Source organism: Pipistrellus kuhlii, unplaced genomic scaffold, assembly GCF_014108245.1.
Source record: "Pipistrellus kuhlii isolate mPipKuh1 unplaced genomic scaffold, mPipKuh1.p scaffold_m20_p_1, whole genome shotgun sequence".
Classification (NCBI taxonomy): Eukaryota; Metazoa; Chordata; class Mammalia; order Chiroptera; family Vespertilionidae; genus Pipistrellus; species Pipistrellus kuhlii.
The window spans coordinates 21,116,852-21,129,106 of record NW_023425404.1 but is presented as its reverse complement, the minus strand read 5'-3'; the positions used below and the strand labels follow the sequence as shown (position 1 = coordinate 21,129,106).

Here is a 12,255-nt window from a genome sequence, read left to right as displayed (position 1 = left end):
TATATGATCCTACTAATCAATGTCACCCCAATAAATTTAACTTAACTATTTGCATTTCCAAGGTTAGCCTTTTCTCTATTCATCTGGTAGGTAGGTAGACAGATACGTAGATAGGTAGGTAGGTATATAGATATATAGGTAGGTAGATAGATAGATAGATAGATGATAGACAGATAATGTAGACTTAGATATAGATATCTATCTATCTATCATCTATCTACTATCTTTTTGGTGAAAGTGCTCATGTTATAAAGTATAAATTGCTGTATTGTTGTTTTTTCAAATCAAAGGCACGATAGGGAAGATAAAGGAGGTTATTTGAAAATTACTGAAACTAGCTCATAGATCTAACTCAGAAACAATATATAAATGAGGTAGCAACATAAACTAATCTTAACTTTCATCTCATAACAATGTGCCAAGGAATCATTCCAGGCTCTTTCAAGGTAACATCTCATTTAGTACATGTGGTCAGTATTCCAAATATTGTTATCATGATTGCTGTTAGGATGGTGCGGGATAGTCTATGAATCTGATGGCAAGGGACAGTCTCCACCCCTGTAGACGGTGGGTGGTCCAGGTGAAAAGCAGCTTATAGAGTCTGGGAGACATCTAAAATCCTGATGCGCATTTGCAAATGCTTTTGAAAAAGTCACCATTGAGAATTAGAAACATTTGATTATCTATTGAATTTGGCTTCATGGGAAGGCAATTCTCCAACCGTTTAGCAGCTCTGTTCTGTCCTTTTCCTGCGCCTGGCACACAATTATTGCATGGCCTTGAGATTTGATTTAACTTCCCTGAATTTCACTTTCTTCCCTATGAGGTCAAAAAGCTAATATTACTGATACAAGTGCTATGTTTAAAAAATGTTATTCTCTCCAGCTCCCTCTTTGCCATGCCTCTATCTCCAATGTGTAAGTATGTATATATATATATATATATATATATATATATATATATATATATATACACACACACACACACACACAAGTAATGGTCCTTGTCAAACACTGTCATGAAGCCGTCCTGCCTGTTAAAACAAGTTCCCAAGCCTCTCAGCATGTGCAGGATTGGCTCTGCATGATAATTACCTCACAAATGATAATACTTACAGCAGCAGCATATTAACCTTGTTAGGCACTCACAATAGCAGAGACCGGAGGAAAGAAAAACAAAAGGCAAATCAGGCTGCCTCATTTTATTGTGAAGGAGGGAGGCAGGGGGTGCATGCTATGTATGACTGGAGAGCTCGGAGACAAGAACTAAGCGAAGATGTGAGGCACCCACCTTCTTTAAAAACCCTGGTCCAGGTTTCAGTGAAATACAATGAGTATTTACTACTGGCCACTTTGTGCTCAGATAGGACCAATTCATAGGAGGATTTCCATGTGGCACTAACTTACTGAGAATGTAAGTGGTCTTCCTTTACTTACGTCAACTCATTCAATTCTCTCCACCATATCACTCTGAAAATCTGAAAAGCAACAGGAGAGAAAATACAGTTCCCATAGCACATGAATTCTATCTCAATAATGCTGTTTTAAAAAAAGATAAAATAACAATATAAAAAGGAAAAATAACAATAAAAAACTTACCTGCAGAAGAATAACAGTAAGACGGAGGACAGACCTCTCCACAGCAATGATAGAAGCCAGAGGACATGGGGAGAATATCATTCTAGTCCTGAGAGAAAAAACATTCTCAACGTAGAATTCTGTTCAAGTAACGGCAAAAGAAGATATTTCCCATGGAGTTTGAAAAGTTTTATTATGAAAGAACTACTAACTGATGTATTTCGGGAAGAGGGAAATTGAACATGGAAGAAGTGATGTGTAAGGAAGAGTAATGAACAAAAAATGGTAAACATGTAGATAAATACAAGCATATATAGACTGCATAATAAAAAATAGCAACAGTAGGAAAAATGACCAACATTGGGAGTTCAACCATGAAGTGGAAATAATATTCTAGGCAGAAATAACATGAAGTATGGGAAGAGGAGAGGGAAATCAAAGAATTCTAAGGCCCTACTGTTTTTTAAGAGGTATTGATTAATTTGAGACATTAAATGAGGCATACATGTTAAAATTTTAACCTAACTTTCAAAGCAAGAGAGTGCATAAGTCAGTATAAAAACTTCAGTTAATACAACAAAAAGCAGAAAAGGATATTTAAAAGCAAAGGAAATTCAGGATAGATAGAAAGCACAAGCCAACACAATAAAAATCAATCATCAATCAAAATGTATCAGTGGTCATAATAAATGTAAAGGAACTGCTATGTAAAAAATAGTTATAACATTAGATTAATATTTCTCTTCTTCTCAATATCTTCCTGTTCCTTCTCACATCCACTGCAGTTTATGTGGGCCCACTCAGCATCCTAATGAGAGCGAAAAAACAAACAAACTAGTAACCAACACATTAGACTTGTATCAGGAATGCAAGGAAAACTTAACATTAGGAAAATTTGCTGGTGTAGTTCACCATATTAACTGATTTATGAGAAAACATTATGTTTTTTTCAATAAGTGCAATTGAAGCTTTTGATAAAGTTCAGTATCCAATATTGAGAAGATAATTACTCTTATCAGATGATTAATAAAAAGTGTATTAGTGTAGACTCAGCTGTGATGAAGCAACAAATATATCCTACAGTCTCAGTGGCTTACGCAGCAAAGGTTGATTTCTCTCTTGCATCACTTTCCAAAGTTAATCAGGTGTCTCTCCTCCAATCTGTGATGAGTGAAGGCTCTGTAATCAGGAGATAGTATGACATTCACATGTGAGCTCCATCATTGCCATGAAAGGAGAGGAGGCAGCATGGGAGACTTCTTGCTTGGTGGGAGTAGTTGAGGATAGCCATGCCTGAGCATCTCTTCTCATATTCTGCTATTCAGAACTCAGCTACATGGTCCAGTCAACTCTAATCTGGTGAGAAGCCTACATCTTCAGGTCCTATTTGACCTAAATCGCTAACCATTGTTTATCCCTTACTATTTGGAGGTCTAGGAGCAATCAGCCTTTCCAACCACAAAAGGGTCTGAATTCCTGCATGCTCTCTTTTTCCTTTCCCTTCCACTTGCATGCCAGTCAGTTCTTTCCCAGGCTTACCTCTCGCCTCTCACCTCCCAGTGAAGCCAGTCACACTGAATACTCACTTTTAACATTCTGTTTTTCAATCTGTCTCCTGGAGCAGCAAGCTCATTAGGCATATGCTCTTCCCCCGAGTTCTAGCAGATGGCGGTTTTTATCATCATATAACATGGATTATGGATCTCCACTGTTCTGGCCTCTGATATTAGTTTCCTCATCACCTGGCACCAACTTCTAGGTTTTCCCGCCCCCTCTCTTCTTTTTTATGGTCACATTCCAGTTCAGATTACTGATTACTACATCAGACTGATTTTGTCAGGAAAATGCTCTAGGTATTTTGAGTTGGATGTTGTTTATCACAGGGTTTAAATGTCAGCAGGGCTCTCTCCAGGAAGTCCAGAAGTTCAGGTATCACAGGAAAGAAGCCTTTCTGGTTTGAGATGCGAGCACACAAAAGAGGTGATTCTCACAAGGATGTGGGCAAACCCTTGCTTTGCAGGCTTCTAATGCTGCACATGTGCCTGCACCTGCATCTACGGCTCCCCTTTCTAGTCTCATAAGTGTGGCTTTCATTAGTGTGGTTGAGCTGGGGTCTCACAGGCCAGGGATTTAGGCAAATGTAGTTTTTATGGCTTTACCTCCCTTTGGTACAGGAAAGAGCTTAGAAAGGTGGAAATGGTATTGCATATCAACCACTAATATAAGGTACAGAAGGGAACTTGCTTATCTTCAATAGTGAGCATTTTAATAAAATATAGAGTACCTCCAAACAATGTATACACACTTCAACAGATGATAGCTCAGCTTTGAAAATGAACTGTTTTTTAATAAACACTGCCTTCATGCAGAATGAGCCTTCCTTACCCTAGCCTTTGTTCTGGCCCGGAGCTGCCTTTCCACCTTCCCATGCTGCCCAGAGGCCCGCAGTGGCTGGGGTGGTGTGAAATGCCTGGATGTATGCAAATTAACCTGCCATCTTTGTTGGGTTAATTTTCATACTCACTCCTGGTAGACGTCATGAAGGTACGGTCAGTTTGCATCTTTCTCTTTTATTATATATGTTAATCCTCACCCTAGGATATTTTTCCCATTGCTTTTTAGAGAGAGTGGAAAGGAGGGAGGGAAGGGAAGATATAGATAGATAAAGAGTGATTGGTTGCCTCCCACATTCACCCTGACCAGGGCTGGGGATCGAACCTGCAACCCAGGTACATGCCCTTGACTAGGAATCAAACCTGGAACCCTTCAGTGTGTGGGCTGATACTCTAACCCACATGTGTCAAACACAAGGCCCGCGGGCCAAATCCGTCCCGCCAGGCCTTGCAATGTGGCCCGCACCGCGCTGTCATCACTGCACTCCGCTGCGTTTCCATCACAATGACAGTTTATGACTGTTCAGTAAACCATTCGGCCCAAGATTTAGGCTGGATTTTAGATTTTGGCCCCTTCTCTGATTGAGTTCGACACCCCTACTGAGCCCCTCCAGGGACAGGTTCGCTATCATTATTAATCCCCCAAATCCCTTCAAAGTCAGGACAAAATAAGGCTCCCACCAGTATCTCTTATTCAACATTAGGCTGGAGGCTGAAGGCAATGCAATAGAATACGAAAAAATATCTGGTTATCTACATAAAAATACAAGAAAATCTATAAATTTAAACTAAGGTGTTTCTTATACAAAATCAATTGTTTTCTAATATATCAGGAACAATTAGAAAGTAGAGTTTTTAAACATCACTATTTACATCAGCAAGAAAATTTCTAAGCTATATATACATATACATACATATATATATAACAATAAAATGAGTATGAAAATTATGGAAAAATTATAAAGCTTATGAAAACACACAAACGGAAACTAAATATGCAAGAGCCAGTTAAACCAAACAAAAACTTAGAATAACTTGATTTTTAAAAAGATGATAGAGGGATTCTTTTTAGCAGATACCAAGACATATTATGGAATGATGATAATAAATATTATCAGACTTAGGGAAAGACACTCAAACTTAGAAACTTGATATCTGACAGACATATTACCATCCAGCAGGGAGATAATGTACTGTTCAATGAATAATGCTTCCCATATGGAAAAATAATTAGACCTCTATTCACACCACACACAAAGATCAATTTCAGGGGATTAAAAATTAAATGTGGTAAGTCAGAGAAAAAGAAATAGGCTATGATTTCACTTACATGGGATATCTTTTTGTTGTTGTTGTTAAAGATAGATACAGAGAACAGATTGGTGGTTTCCAGAGGTGGGAGATGTGAGGGATAAAATAGTCCAAAGGTACAAAGTCTCAGTTATAAGATAAATAAGTCCTGGGGATATAATGTACAGCATGGTAACTATAGTTAACATACTGTATTGTATGTTTGAAAGCTGCTAAGAGAGTAGATCTTAAAAGTTCTCACTATAAGAAAAAGAATTTATAACTGTATGTAATCATGGATAATTAAACTTATCTATGGGTAATAACCCTATATAATTAAAGATTAATATGCAAATCGATCAAATGGTGAAATGACCAGTCACTATGATGCATACTGACCACCAGGGGGCAGACGTTCAATGCAGGATCTGCCCCCTCATGGTCAGTGCGCTCCCACAGGGGGAGTGCTGGTCATCCAGAAGCTGGGCTCATGTCTGGCAAGCACAGCAGCAATGGCAGGAGCACTAAGGATGTTTGACTGGTGGCTTAGGCCTGCTCCCTGCAGGGACTGGGCCCAACCTGTCAGTCGGACATCCCCTGAGGGCTCTCAGATTGTGAGAGGATACAGGCCGGGCTGAGGGACACTCTCCTCCCCCAAGCACACACATTTTGTGCACTGGACCTCTAGTCTATATATATAAAAGCCTAAGTGACCAAATGACTAAATGACTGAACAATCGGTTGACCAGTTGCTGTGATGCGTACTGATGACCAAAGGACAGACACTTAATGCGGGAAATGCCCCCTAGTGGTCAGTGTGCTCCCTCAGCCAACCTCCTAACTCCCGAGGTGCCTCCCCCTCACCAGACAAGTCCCTCTATTGACCCCAATCAGGGCAGGGGATTGGCCAGCCAACCTCCCGTGGTCCCTCACCCTGGCTGGCCAATCTCCTTCAGTCCCTCCTCCCAGCCAGCCAACCTCCTGCCATCCCTCCCCGTGACTGGCTGCCCCCCATTTTGCCCCCTGGTTGGTCCTGATTGCTGTCTAGGCTGAGGGACCCCACCTGTGCATGAATTCATGCACTGGGCCTCTAGTTTCACTATATATACATATGTCAAATTATTATGTTTTATACCTGAAACTAACAATGTTATATGTCAGTTATATCTAAAAAAGATCAAGTGTGAAAAACAAAATTTTAAGACTTATAGAAGAAAATGCAGGAGACTATTGAATTTGGGTAGAATTTATTAATTTTGTTTAAAAAACATCAACTAAAAATGACAACATTGATAAATTTGATGCCATAAAATTTAAAACATTTATGCTGAAAAGTGTACTATAAACAGAACAAAAGGGTAAACTACAAGTATGGAAAGGATACTATTAGGAAATATAACAATGATTCTATATCTAAAATTTATAAAAGCCAGCAATTCACTCTTTGATATATACTAGAAAGGGTCTCAAATATTGGTACAATGAAAAATATAGAAAAATGTTCCCTGAACTATATTTTCAATTCTTGGTTATTATAAACAATTAAATATCCATTCATTAAAAGTAAGGATAAGTACATTATAGTTTATTAAACACTGTAGCTTATTAAAATAAATGAATCAGGCTTATATATCAATATAGATAATATAAAAAATTTAATATCAAATGAAAAAAGTAAGTTTTGGGAAGACATAACCTAAATTTTAAATATTTTTAATGTGCAAAATACTGTTAAATATATTTTGGATATCTTTACTTATATTATGAAAATCCCAACATTTATCTACTCAAAGGGTGAAAATCTAAAGACATACATGAAGGTTCAGTTGGTTAGAGTGTCACTCTGATATGCCAAGGTTGTGGGTTCTATCCCAGATCAGGCTGCTAAAAAAAGCAACCAATGAATGTATAAATAAGTGGAATACAAATCAATGTTTCCCTCTGCCTCTCCCTTCTTCCCTCCCTCCCTCCCTCTCTCCACCTCCTCTCTCTCTAAAATCAATAACTGCTTTCTAGTTATGAAAAGGCCACCTCCTACCAAACTGCCATCCCCGGAGCTGAATTGTAAGTGACAAGGGGAAATAATAATCTCATAAACAATCCAGTCTGCAGACACCTGACGGAGGAGGAAACAGTGCTAATCATTCTGGCTCAAAGGGGAACCTTGATCAGCAGGAATGATGTGCTTGCTTTTCACCAACCTGACTAGAGTATCGGGACATTCTTCTGTGTAGAAGTGTGGGGAGCAGGGCTTGGACTTTTGAGGTTCAGTGACTTATTCTGATGAGGACCAGTCCAAAATGATAGAGAAGGGACAACTGAAGTAAATATACAACTAAACTGAGCTCTTTTTTAAATTCTTTGAAATTGATTATTATACTTTTTACAAAACAACCACAAGCAATATTTTATCTTCTGGCGGTGAGTTATAAAGTCTCTCAGTGTCTCCAGTAACTAAAACTATGATAAAAGCACAGAATGGGTCACAATTCCTGATAGTGCTGGATGCTATTCTGCCAACTCAGTTCTCCAACTGCTTTGCCTGCACTTGTGCCATGTGTGCCAGAAAAAAGTGTAACAGTGCAGTAGTCCTCCTCATCTCCGCTTTTGCTTCCCATGGTTTTGTAACTAGAAAGCAGTCTTGCGATAGGATAAAGCTGGAAATTGCTCTCTTTGTGAAATAAGCAGGTCCTTGCTTGTAGGTTAACTCGGTTCCCCCTGCCATCCTGGCAGCAGAATTCCCAGTGCAGTTGGGTGACTGAATTGAACCTTTCCTTATGGAATCATGTAGCCCTACAGAGGCAGCAATGATACTTCACTCCCACATTGTTGGTTTTCTGATAGCTTTTCTGTAAAGCAGTTTGAAGAGTGGAGAGCCTGAGCCTGAGACAGAGAAGTGTTTTCCCACCTCAAGTATAATTTCACACCTTGTGTTTCTCAGTGGATCAGTGCACAAAACAACACATCAAACCAGGATAGAAAAAAAATCAATATAGAAAGAACACTGCATGTTGTAATTTGTTTCCCATCCTATAATGCTCTCCTCTATGTAGATTACAAAAACCTGGGTTCACGCTTGTAAGAAGTTTGACTCGTTTTAGGTGGGAAAGGGAGCAGTAAACAGCTTTCAGTCTGTACAGAATGTACAGAAAAATAGAATTTGGAAAACACCTTAACATTTGTCTTTTTGTTTTTTAAATAGAGCATACATAAGTCAGGGGTAAAAGTTGTAGTTAAGAAAAAGTCAAGAAATTGATAAATGATTTTACTAAAAATGTAATTTAAAAATACATATTTTTATTTATTTCAGAGAAGAATAGCAAGGAAGAGATGACTAAATATATGATGCTAGTTACCATTTTACAGCATACCAGTGCAAGGATGATCAAATAAGTTGCATTTTGTAAGTTTGGAAAAACTTGAGACCAAAAGAACAAAGATGGTTGAGCATCCTGGCCAGTCATGAACATTCTTTATAAAATACTTAATACTTATTGAATGTGTGCTACATGTTAGACCCTGGGCCAGGCATTGGATACAATGATAAACAAGGCAATTCCTCTTTTGACCATTGGGGAACTGGTAGTCTAGTCTTGCAGACAAGGAAACAAGCAATGAAATACTGGGTGATAAGTGCTGAGAGAAGCTAAATCATGATTTTAATTTTTTTTTTCCAATTACAGTTTACAGTCAGTATTATTTTGTGTTAGTTTCAGGTGGATAGCACAGTGGTTAGACAATCATATGCTTTACAAAGTGTTCCCCATGATATTTCCAGTGCCCACCTGGCAGCACACATGGTTATTACGATATCATTGACTATGTTTTCTATGCTGTGCTTTACATCCCTTCCCTGCTTTGTGACTACCGATCTGTGCTTCTCAATCCCTTCACCTTTTCACTTCCCCTCTTCCTCTCTGACAACCATCAGTCTGTTCTCTGTATCTATGTGTGTAAAACTTGATTTTGATGAGACCCACTGACAGGTTATCTGAACTAGGCCTAGTGGGGAGGGAGAGTGGTCAGGAAATTTGGGTAAAATAATGTCTAAACCAAACTAGTGAATAGAAGTCATGTGAAGGTGGGTGTCACTTGGGATATCAGGACATGTATAACTTGTGTCAAAGTAAAAGGGAAAGAGAGCAGGTGGGTTTCGAGGGATAAAGGTAGTTCAGAATGGTTGGATTACAATTTGCAAATTGTAATAAAGTCTTTATTGCATATCTTTATTTAATAGATAAACATGGCCCAAGTATTTAGTCTATTCAAAGAAATTTAATTTTATCCTAAGACGAGTGGGAAGTATCGACAAGTTCATTTTTGCTTTTTAGTGAAAGTGACATGACCAGATAGGCATTTTACATATTTTGCCTTGTCCAGTGACTGGTGTTTGGTGAGCAAGCATGCAAGTGAGAAATGCTGATGACCTAGCTTATGGTATAAACTGAGAGTTCATTGGTATTAGGGATGCAAATAAGTGGGTGGATTGGGAACTATTTAAGAGGTAGAATCAACAATACTGGGTGATTCACTGGTTGCACCCAGGGTGAGGAAGCCAGTCTTGTCAATAAATGTAGCCCCCCTTACTGATTTGGCTCATTGAGGGGATGATGTTATGAGAGATGGGGAACAGTGGAGTAGTGAGTGTTTGAGTTGGGAACCTGATGAGTGTGAGGTGTGTCTGAAATGTCCATGAAGAGAAATGCAGTATTCTGTTGGATCTTGAGCTCAGGAGAGACATCTAGGCTAGAGGAATAGGTTTAGCAGTTGTCATTGAAGTCAGAGTTGGTAGTTGCCATTTAGTAGATGAGACGGTCCAAAAAATGCGTACACCATGAGAAAAGAAGGGACTCTTTAACTCAGGTACAAAATAGTATTGTGACAATGGGAAGAAAAACACATGTATAGAGCAAACTCTGCACATTTATCTTGTCCATAAATAAAATGGGAATGAAAAAGTCCATGCATGTCCATAAGCACCATTGCACGTATGGCTGTGTGTGTATAGAGAACACTTCTGCATGTGTAGGGCTCCTAATGAACATTGGCAAGGTGCCCGACAGTGGGCTACATGAAACACCATGCTTTCCAGGTAACAATCCCTTTCCTTAATTGCTCATGTAAACTATGTTAGTCCCAGGGCAAGTACCAGGCCTATCAATGCTGATCAGTATGTGAAAAGGAAAACTTGCTGCCCATGTAAATACTTCAACTAGAACAGCAAAACTGAAAGGGCTGATGTTTTCTCCTTTCCCCCCTTTTTTTTTCTCTCTTAGATACATATGGAAAGCTCTTTCTCCTCAATTCGGTGGGTCAAGAGATGTTTCGCTGCAAGACATCCATTCGACGTGGCCAGCCCAATCCTGTCTATAAGGAGACCTTTGTTTTCCAGGTGGCCCTCTTTCAGCTCTCTGATGTCACCTTGATGATCTCCGTTTATAACAGGCGCACTATGAAGCGTAAAGAGATGATTGGTTGGATTGCTCTAGGCCAAAACAGTAGTGGAGAGGAGGAGCAAGACCATTGGGAGGAAATGAAGGAGACCAAAGGCCAGCAGGTCTGCAGGTGGCACACCCTGCTCGAATCCTAGGTTTGCCCACAGGGGTCTCTACGCTCCACCCCTTTGGTGAGCCTAGTTGTTGACCTCTAACACCAACTCAGTGTGTGCTGGCAGGCTCTTAAAGACAGGCTTTCAAATAGCGATTGGATTCCACTAACCACTAGGACATTCTGTGTGTGTGGGTGGGGGTGCAGTGGAGGGTGGCAATCTTTAGTTTTCTCAAGGTTTGAATTGGATTTAAGTATTGTGATTTTTTTTTTTAAATTCTACATGTTCCGTCAACTATGTGGGAAATGTTACCATAGTTTCAAGCAGTGATGATGAGTTAATTTATGTTAATAGGTTATTGAGGTGGTTCAGGCTGTGGAAGGAAGCTTCTCCTGCTCCCTTTTCTGTTTGCTTGAAGAGTAACCTCAGATTGCAAGGGTTTGTAACCACTTACACGTATAAGTCAGAATTGTCTTAATATGGTGCAAAAAACCCTCCAAAATACAGAAACGTGTCAGACACTCACAGAAGAATGTAACTGTCACCCATAGACTCCTCTTTCACATTTTTCTCTCTATCAAAACCCCCCTCATTTGTTTACCTAAAAATAAATGTCTTAAACTTGCACTTATGAAAGAAATTTGTATTAATTAAATACCTGTTTTTTATTGAATACATTGTGATTTCCTATGAGGTTTGGTTAGCTAAATCATTTTGAAGCTAAAAAAAAAAATAGTTCAAAAACGACTGTTGAAAGACAACTTGTCTCCTTTGAATATATTTCGAACTTGTAACTTCCAAGGTTTTTATGCTCTTTTTCTCACCCAACAAATTCTTACAGAACGAGAAGAAAACCAAAACTACCTAGTTAAGTCACAGATTTATTGATTTTTCTGAACCTAGTGTTTTCCTTTTATATTATGCTTTTTTCTAATATATGCAATGATATATCCACTCATATATTTTGAATGTACACCTGCATGTGAACTATACTTCTTATGCAACATTTTCCATCAGTAGAGCATAGTAAATTGTAAACAATGGTTCTTTAATAGTGTCGATCCGACGGACTCTTAGGAATGAATGTGTTAAAATACTGGTGAGTGGAGAAATATTTTCAGCTTGTGTGGAATGACACTAAATCTTTCTTGGAGCACTTGATGTGCCTATAATTGTCATATTTCCTGGCATTTGCGGCAACATGTAATAGTCACTGCCTGCCTCTGGGCACGTGCTGTTTGGAACAGTGATGTTGTGTGGTGATGAGCATGAAATTTTATTTCCAACTGATTTTTACATATCTGTGCAGTGCATGTTGATTTCATTTTTCTTAGATTGGAGCCCTGAATTCCAATTATTTTAAATCGGCTGTAATAGAGAAAAGGGAAGGGATGTGTGTATATGTCACACTGCGCCCATGTGCAGCTCTCCCGAGCAATTGTCCAGG

The 12,255-nt window shown here is 39.0% G+C and overlaps 1 protein-coding gene across 1 annotated transcript in view; it reads left to right on the top strand.

Moving 5' to 3' along the window:
* The window catches only part of SYT16 (synaptotagmin 16), a 96,766-nt gene extending 85,098 nt beyond the window's left edge, over positions 1-11,668 (top strand). The window contains exon 7 of the mRNA XM_036434662.2: positions 10,537-11,668. Coding sequence (XP_036290555.1) covers positions 10,537-10,850 — 314 coding nt within the window. The 3' untranslated portion in view covers positions 10,851-11,668. The remainder of the gene's footprint in view (positions 1-10,536) is intronic.
* The last annotated feature ends 587 nt before the right edge of the window (positions 11,669-12,255 follow it).